This window comes from Arachis hypogaea, chromosome 9, assembly GCF_003086295.3.
Source record: "Arachis hypogaea cultivar Tifrunner chromosome 9, arahy.Tifrunner.gnm2.J5K5, whole genome shotgun sequence".
Taxonomy (NCBI): domain Eukaryota; kingdom Viridiplantae; phylum Streptophyta; class Magnoliopsida; order Fabales; family Fabaceae; genus Arachis; species Arachis hypogaea.
This window is the reverse complement of record NC_092044.1, coordinates 13925251-13934868: the sequence shown is the minus strand read 5'-3', so window position 1 is coordinate 13934868 and position 9618 is coordinate 13925251. Positions and strand designations below refer to the sequence as shown.

At 31.4% G+C, this 9618-nt stretch overlaps 1 protein-coding gene across 1 annotated transcript; it reads right to left on the bottom strand.

Annotated features, from left to right (window-relative positions):
* Positions 1-307: 307 nt before the first annotated feature.
* LOC112710465 (linoleate 9S-lipoxygenase) lies at positions 308-6959 on the bottom strand. The gene is made up of 9 exons (XM_025762697.2): positions 6573-6959; positions 5010-5296; positions 3950-4190; positions 3270-3587; positions 3077-3162; positions 2801-2908; positions 2301-2605; positions 1950-2213; positions 308-1245 (listed from the first exon to the last, which is right to left on the bottom strand). Exons 1-9 carry the CDS (start codon positions 6808-6810, stop codon positions 489-491), a joined length of 2604 nt encoding a protein of 867 aa, XP_025618482.1. The 5' UTR covers positions 6811-6959; the 3' UTR covers positions 308-488.
* Positions 6960-9618: the final 2659 nt, after the last annotated feature.

Here is a 9618-nt window from a genome sequence, read left to right as displayed (position 1 = left end):
CAGACAACAAAGTGAAAAGGAAAAAAAAAAGCATAAATGAATATAAAATGAAAAATAGAAGCACCATTTACTTTTTAGGGGTTTTTTTTTCCGTTTGTATCCATTTAAATATTATATTCTACCTTTGGAAAAAAAAAATAATGGTAGATAAATTTTTTATTAACTGATAAAAAAATTAGACATATGTTTTCGATTAATCTTATTAAACCGACAGGTTCGTTCCAGTTCTAAAAACATGGTGATAACTCCGCTGAGTTGAACATCAAAAAGAACAAAAATTAAGAGCAAAACATGAGAACAATTAATATGATCGAAGAAGATAGTAGTTCATATATGAATATACCAACCATGTTACAAGCATAGTATAGTTCTTATCTTATCAATACACTGACATGATATCTCTGAAACACACAGGATAACAATAATACTCAATGAAGAAATAAATTTTCTTCTTATTTAAGCCACAATACTGAAGAACCATAACTCCCTTAAATGGATATACTGTTTGGAATGCCTCTGAAGGTCAACCCTTCCTCACTTGAAGGATAAAGCAGAGTGTACGGCATCTGTGCTGGCCCATAACGATTCCTCAACCTCTCATCGTTGTTCCTCTGTATCAGTTTCTGCTCAATCTCAACCAACTTCTTTCCAAACCTCTTGAAGGCCTCAATGGGCGCCGTGTCGGCGGTCCAGTTGTCCCCATCTCCTCTCTGTCCAAGGTACTGCTCATCAGAAGCATGCCTTGACAGCACCTCAATGATTGTGAGGTCAGTCAGGGTCTCTTTCTTCCCAGTAATTATGTTCAAGAAAACCTTCTCAGGGTTCTTGGCCAGATCGTCGTACTCCTTCGACCCTTTCTCCGGCATGAATTGCCTGCTAAGAGTTGGACGGTTCAGAATGTAACCGCCATAGGGGTACTGTCCGAAATTAACTGCTGCGTGGAGAGCTGAGGCGATCCATATGAGAGTACTGCAAGTTTGAACCAATTCGGCACGAGTTTGCATCTTTGGCCACCATGATTCGTTCTTCTTGTCGCCGTGACCCACCTCCACGAGTTCCTTCCAGAATGCTTGGAGTTCAGAATCTTGAACTAATGCAGCATCTGACTTGTAGTAGAAAGCTACGTATTCTTCAACCCATGACTTGATTGCACCCCATATCTCTAGTCCATCAGCGGCATAAGGATAGTCCTCAATCAAAAGACGAACGCCGTGTGGGGAAGATGAATCTTCAACTGCCACTCCTCTGAAGTATAGGATATAATTTAATGTTAATATAATAAGAAGCAGCATCTTTCTACGTTAAAGATTATTTTTACTCTTTAGTTTTTCCAAAACAATAAAATTAACGAGGAATGCTAGGGAGCCAGCAATTTTGGTGTTTTATAACCATCAATTGGCCATCAATTATGTTATTAATGGTGCAAGATTACATTTAATGATATCTAACGGTGGGAGATCTATTACTTTTGTTTTGATGGTTAAGTGCTGGTCAGAAAATACAAAAATTGCTGGCCCCCTAGACTTTTCCAAAATTAACTACTAAAATCTCATTTTTAAGATGTATTTATATTTATAAAATGTTAGAAAATTATTGAAATTTATTATTTTTTACTATCACTTTTAGCTTCATCAACCCAATTTCTTTAATTTAGTAATCTAACAACATATTTTATTCTACACTTGTTAAATATTAATAACAAATTGATAACTAAAAATAATAAATTTTGATAATCTTCTAATATTTTTCTTTATATTTTAATTTGTATTCTATATTAAATAATAAATTTTTGTGATTGATTTTAATGTACATCTAAAATGATTAATAATTCTCCAAAGACACTCCCCTAATCCTTGTTAGTTTGTCTCTCCCTTTTATTTACTTTTTTTTTAGACAAAAAAAGATTATTTTTGTCTTAATCTAAATTCAAAACCGAAACTAATAATTACCTCTTGAGAAGGTCATTAGGTAGTGCTTGCTCAGTGAGAACCCAATCCTTATATACAACAGCAGACATTTCCAAAGAATACCCACCCCACAAGAATGTTGATTCAATGATACCCTCTGCATTAACAAGGACATTACGTGCCAGTGCATTTATGTTCATTGTGTCTCTATAATGTGGGAGAAGTAGTTTATGAATTGGGTGAACCACACTGAGGTGTCTGTTTGTTGCAATAATGAATGGCTCAACCACAGCATGAGTGTTCAGCCTGCCATACATATAAACATAAACATATATTAATAAAATTAGATTTATTTTTGTTTGAAGAAACAATGTTAACGAAAATGGTATATACCAATGGCTGACAAGTTGGTGAAAGCAGGAATCGTTTACAACAACATAAGCCTTGGCGAGTTGCCAAATGGAACCGTCAACGCCTTGTTTTGTTGGAGTGTAAACAGTGCTAATAGGACCATAGTTGTCTCCTTGAGGATTTGGCTTACTTAGCTCAATGGCCACAGGCTTTAGTGTTCCATCGTTTTGCAAGAAAAGAACGGTTCTTGTAGCATAGGCCTTTGTGGTGGTTTTGTTAATTTTACTCAAATAGGGGAAGAGTGGGTCATGGTGGTCCAATATGAACAATTTGTTGTTGCTGATAGCCTATTATTCAAGGAGTCATGTTAGTTATATGAATCATATCAAAACAACAAAGGAAATTGTGTTAGGTGAGGTGAAGTTATATTTGAGAGCCGTTAAATGAAAATTTAGTCAAATCAGTCAAATCATTTAACAGCTCTCAAGTATTAACTTCACGTGAAGTCGACTGTACGTGAGTTTCTACCATTGTGTTATTACCTGCTCTACGGTCACCCCACCCAAGCTTGACTCCACGTGTTGTTTGGTGATTGTACTGGTATTATCACCATAGAGTTGCTTATCTAGCTTGCTTTGTGGTGGAAATTCCTACATTAAATTTTGTATGAAATATTAATTAATACCAAATTTAATTTGAAAGTTTTTTTAAATTAATATATTAGTCAAATAATCCAACACTTTTAAATATTACTGGTTAATTGCCGATCAAAAACAATAAATGGTATTGAGCTTGTGGCATTCCTCTATTGAATTTACCTTAAGAACTTTAATAACGTGTGGATTGAGTCCGGCGATCATCTCTCTAGCAAATTCTTCATCGGTCATCCATGCAGATTTATCAACTGGATATTCCAAATAAAATCATTTTAAAAAAATGAGTAACTTATATATGCCTTCCATGTAAATTAGAACTACTATATATTATTTACCATAATATATATATATATACCTTGAATAATTTTAGGTACTGGAAATTTAAGGGCCTGTTCCCCATCAGTTCTAAAGAGCTCCTTGAACAATGGGATGGGGCTAAGATCACTAAGAATATTAGTAGGCAACTTAATTCCACCTTCATAAAGGTCACGCACGTCTTCAAAACTGTCAAATTCAGTCTTTCCAACTAATGGAAGTGCAGATTGCAATTGAGGTATCACATTTTGAGATGCAGATTTCAGTATGTAAACAAGAAAATCTGAAGATTTCAAGTGACCAAATGCTTCATCTCTTGGAAGGTAAACATTGTCGCTCCGACTCTCACTCTTGGGATCTGTATGCAAACATGATGATTTTTGTCATTTTTATGACAAATCTATTGACAAAAATACTCATTTCTTGTATAACTCTTGTAGAAGAGAATTAGCTTAACTATTAATCGAGTGTTACTAGAAATAACTAAAGGATGAAATGTTTATTTGATTAATGTAAATATTAAAAAGTTTTGTATAATAAGAATATGAAGACACAAATTATTAGATATAATACACATGAAAAATCAGTATGCAAAAGAAATAATTTTGTAAACAAAATACTGAAAAATATCTGATGGAGTTGCCACTAATTTCTACATGACAATCACATACCCAAAAAAATGATGAAACAGAGATTGAGACAGAGCAAAAATGAAAATACCTGTCTTGGTTGGTTTTCTGCCAGTTCTTCCCCTTCGTGGGTAAGGAAAGGTGGTGTTTCCTCCAAGAACTGGACGAGCCAATCTGGCATTACTGTCTGGATTACCCAAATCATTGTAGACATCATAGTCATAGATTCTTTCATGTTCTTTGCGCTCTCCTGTGCCATCTCCTCTTAAAACCACCAATTCCTCTTCTCTGTACTTCTTTAGTGGAGCTGGCATATCACCCGGAAGATATGTCTACATTTAAATGTTCAACAAACTTTATCATTAATCTTCTCAAGAAAATAAATTAGTAAATAAGCTTGTTGTTATTGTAGAGAGACAAATATGAATTTAAAAGGAAAATGAATATTGATTGATTAATTATTGGCTAAAAAAATTTAAAAGTTAATCAATAATATTGGAACTAACAAAAAGTAAAAAAAGGAATTACAACAAAGCTTAATTTTTCAGCATATGAAAGATAAAATGATTTTAATATTGTGAAACTAAGATTGCATTACACAAAAATAGAAATAATTCATTTACATACACCCAAAATAAAAGAAAGACATGCATTATCTTTCTGTACACCAGTTTTTTTAGTCCAAAACTATTTTATTTTGAGACAAAAAATAGTGTTAAACTATAATAAATATTGTCATTTTTAAATTGATCATGCGAGACTCTTTTGTTATTTATTTTTCCCAAATTATATTGAATAAAATTTTTTTTTTGTATCACTATGAAAAATAAAATAATGAGATGTAAAATAATTTAAAAAAAATGCACACTACGCTGTTTATAGATTTGATGATCAATTTTAACAACACCTAAAATTTATTGCTAAAATTAAAATAATATTTTTTTACTAGTTAATAACGTTTTTAGCAATATTTAAAAAGTGTTGCTAAACTTATATATCTATTGTAGGCTTGTAGCCACCGTAACTGAAGACACCATATATTCAACCATTTATAAATGATAGAAAACTAAGAAAAATGAACATATTAAATTTAAGAGGCAGAACTTCATTTCCTTAATATAGAATATAGAGAAAAGTTTATGTTGTAGTACCTTGTTAGAAAAGAAAATGCGATCAGATTTGTAGAGTTTAGAGTTATAGACCCAGGAATTGCAAGGAAAATGGATGGTGCCCTGGTTGGGAACATCTTCAAGAGTCAAACTGACAAGGTAGAACTCAACTTGCATGAAATTTTCAATATAGAATGCTCCTGGTACTCCCATGTCAGTGTCCCATTCGAAATGGATATCGAATGCAGATTGCCCTGCTCCCAAAGTTGGCAGTGAAGTAATAACACCTTCTAGGAACGTTTGCTTTCCCACTTTCCCTTTTCCACTTGCTGCATAATGCATATTTATTAATTAGTATAAGTGTTCTATCATGGAAATAATTAATAAGAAAATAGCCTTTAAACAGAAATATTATCTGCACGATCAAATTTAGTCATTAAATTGGTAATCATGTATTTGAATAGAAAAAATATAAGTAACCAATAACATTTTTGAATATTGTAGATATTCTAGTGAAGAGTGAAGCGATTCTATATAAAAGTTTTTGTGTGAAGATCTTTTTTTTTTAAACAATTCAATAATAAATTCTAGAATTTGATTTTAATATTTTATAAAAGTGTTATTTTTATTTAAAAGCATTATTATTTTCTTTAAATCGGTACTTTTTTTTGTAAGTCATGCTTTTAAAATATAGATAAACAAATATTTTTATAAAAAAATGTTTTTGTCATTTTTATTAGAATTTATAAAACTATATATTATTTTATTTATTTTTAATGTGTATTTTTTATTTAAAAATATATACTATACTAATAATTGATTTAGTAACTGATTTTGTTTTTTTTTTTTTTTTTTTTTATATATAGATACTATGGTTGGCCTTGAAAATTACTTTGTTCTAGGGATATATACTATTAGTTAACTCATAGCAGTTTACTTCAATTTTTTCTTTTTGTGCATTATTTGTCAAGAAAGATCAGTATTTTAAGTACAATGCATGGAAGAGTAACCAATTATTTTTGTTGATGATGATTTCAGTTATCAATTTTTAAAAGAGAATGAAATGACAAAATTGTCTTTAAAAATATTATTTTAGAAACAAAAGTATTAATAAATTAACAAAAATCCACCTTATATATTCCAAAAGATCATCTAAAAAAAATAATGAGAAAACACATTAGTATTTTTATCTTTTAAAATTCAGATAATCCAATCCATCTGCCATATTACTTTCTAGAAAAATAAAGGATAGATTTGTCTAAGTTTATAAAATATTAGGGATTAGTAATTTAGAGATTAAATAGAATAATATTTTTAAAAAAAATTAGAAACCAATTTTATGAATTCGTTTTATGAAGTATTAATATATAGTGTTGACCATTGAGCTCAAAAAAGGACAAAAAAAAAAACGCATAATATTCTAAATAAATATGAATTATATATGACATAATATTCTTTTAGTATTATCAACTATCAATTTAAGTTATTTAACGATTTTTAATTATTAACTTCACAAAAATTTAATTTTACTTGAGTGAAATTAACTGCACTTAAATTTCTATCTATTTAAAGAAATTGCTGTGGTGAGAGAAAGAAGTTAATTACCATCAGCACTGGTGGCACTGATCAACTTAAGTGCCACAGATCGACCCAAGAAAGCAGTGAGGGTATCAACTGTGGTGCCTATAGCACCACCAATCACGCCTATAGCACCACCAATGATGCCACTAGCACTCTGTGCAGAAGTGAGTTCATTGATGTCCAACACATTCTTTCTCATTAACACCACCGTCCCCTTCAGCTTCTGCCCCCTGTTAATCAGTCCTGTTACCCCGGAAAACATCTTTGCTTTCTTGCTTTGGAAAATTCGATAATGAAATGTTTTGTGGCTTGTGGAGAACTCAAGCCGCAGAATTGGGTATTTATAATGAAGAAGGGACAGAGGCTATGCCATCTTTGCCATGTGTGAGGGCAACTCAAAGATTAATTGTTAATTTTCTTTCTTGCATACTAGATAATAATTGATAATTAATTAATTCTCCACGTGAGAAACGCGCCTGAACACGGTTCATCCTTTCATTGGTGGTCTTCCTGTCTTGACTTGAGTGTGATTTTATTTTTATTATTTTTTTGGTGACAAGTTTAATTTATAACAAAGAATTTATATTCCCTAAAATAAAAAAATAAAAAAAATAATAAAATTAGAGGTTAATTATTATCAAATTTATAATTTTTATGAAATGTGTATTTACTATTTAAATTTAAGAATGATTAATTCTTTATTACTTCACTAATTTTTTTTTACTTTATAAAATTTTAATTCAAAAAAAATGAATAAAAAGTGTATTGTTTAATTTTTTAATTTTTTTTAAATACAAACGGTGTATCTTTCTTTTTTTTTTCAAATAAAATGTTCAAATACAAATAATGGTTAAGATTGGAATAAATTAAACGTCTTATTATAAATGTATAATTTTGTGCGGATTTTGTAAGTGTATTTCTTTATCTAGTTTTTATATCTTTCTAGTTAGGATTTTAATTTTGTGAAGCTTTTGTAATTTGATGAACAAAAACAGAAGCAAAGTAGAAAAGAAAGAGTAACATCAGATGTATCCTGGTTCAGCTACTTGGTGCAATATTGCCTACGTCCAGTCTCCATCACAATTATGATGGAATTTCACTAACCTTTTCAACACATTACATATACCAATGTTTTCTCTAGGATCTACTTAATCCTATTTGGGACAAATCCAGATTCTAACCCAATCTGAATTTGACTAGGACTCAATCTAACTTTTAACAGCCAAGTGATAACCCAACTTGTAAGAAAATTCTCACAGGATCATGAAACAAAATAGAAAGCTGTACAAAGAAATTCTGAAACATCTTATGGCTTTTTTTCCAAGTTTAACTCACTGCCTTTTATCTCATTGGATTTTTCTTACAAACCTCACTATGTTTGTCTTTTTCAATGAGATTTAGACAGACTAAACTGGAAAAAAGAAAATGCTAAATGAACAATATGAAGGAGAAGAACTCAACAAGCTTAGAAAGCTATGAGAACTGAACTCTGTGCTTTGTTCTTACTCTTTTGCCTTCAACATTTGGCCATTCACCTTTATTATAGAAGAGTGAAGCTTCCAACATTGAATCTAGTCCAAGATCCTTACTATCTTCTTCTCCTTCACAGAGCTTGCAGCGGCTTCGTTAGTGAAGAGAGAGAAATCTGAATCTGTTGCATGCAACTCACCTATTCTCTCTCATCATTTTTCCTCAAATTCTGTCAATCTTGACCGTGGAGCCTTTCTTTGGCTCCAAGTTTTATTTCTGAGCGTTGATGACCTTCTGACCATAGTTGACTTTGTTTTCTTTATTGTAGCGTGTTCTGTTCTTGGTACTTGGTAGATTTCTCCTTGGTTCCGTGGTGAAGCACAAAAGGAGAAAGAAGCTTTTTGATGTGTTTTGACCGAAGAGTGACTAACTTGGTTATAGCCCTTTCTTCTTGCTTGGAATCGGAAACAAGCCTTTTGTCCTTCAACCCACTATAGCTTCTGCATTTTCCTTTTTTTTCTTTCTTCCTTACTGAATGACGTGACCAAAGTGAAAAGAGGGAGGAGAGAGAAGAGATGACTTTTGGCTTTTGGTAGAAGCTAGGTAAGATTAAAGTGAATTGAACTTGGGATTCAAGTCTCTTGAGGTATGAGAGTAGGTAACCGTATGAGGCTTGAAGGATTTTGGGCTATTTCTTTATTTTCTCATATTTGTTTCATGGACTTATGATAGGGATTGGCTTTAATTATGATGGATCACAGTGTGTTGGCTTAATTATTTGTTTCTTGGGCCAAGATGTTTGATTTATTTTTTTGGTATACTAAACCAAATAAGTTAAACCAACAGTTATAATATTTGTTCATCACATGGATTAGTTTTCTAAATTCAACAATCTCCTTCTTGATGATGAACATTATTAAAATGAATTGAAAAAGATTAGGAGATGACACTTCCCTTTGATTAATGATTCACGTAATACTCCTCCTTTCTTTTGATCACCATGCTCCCCCTTAATATGTACTTTGATCAACCTGATTTGAACAATTTATTCATAGAAATAATGCCTATATTTAACATATATTCTAGCAGTTATTAGCTCCTTTGATCAAGCTATTAGAAACCCGATTTAAAAGGATCAAGGCAAAGTATTCCAAAATATTAGTTCCTTTAATAGAGCAAGATTTCAACACTTATAAGCTCATAAAACTAATCATGATGGAAACATGTTATCCATGTAGAGACATGATTAAACAAAACAGGGCAGTATATTCTAAAAAAAAAAATAAAAACATAACCGAAACAGATCTCAAAACCAAATCAGAACCAAAACAGAGCATGAAACAGAGCATGCTATTCTGTTTTCGTTTCAATTTCTTTTCATCCTTTCTCCCCCTTTTGTTATCAAGGGAAAAAACCTGCAAGCATAAACAGCAATTAACACAGCCAAAATAGCAAATCATGCATACCAAATAGAGTGTAATATAGTTAAAGTTATTACAGTCATCTAAGTTAAAATAAAGTTCAAGAGAAGCTAGAAATGTATCAAAGTTCCGATATCAGAGGCAGCAAAATATAAGTCATTCAAAGGTAGCAGAGAGCA

What these genes read in the sequence shown, in the direction of transcription:
- LOC112710465 (XM_025762697.2), bottom strand. Translation starts at nt 6,810, where the DNA reads ATGTTTTCCGGGGTAACAGGACTGATTAACAGGGGGCAGAAGCTGAAG. An exon ending in GCATTTTCTTTTCTAACAAG is followed by an intron (nt 4,191 to 5,009) that starts GTACTACAACAT and finishes ATTTAAATGTAG; the next exon opens with ACATATCTTCCGGGTGATAT. An exon ending in CAGAAAACCAACCAAGACAG is followed by an intron (nt 3,588 to 3,949) that starts GTATTTTCATTT and finishes GTTTGCATACAG; the next exon opens with ATCCCAAGAGTGAGAGTCGG.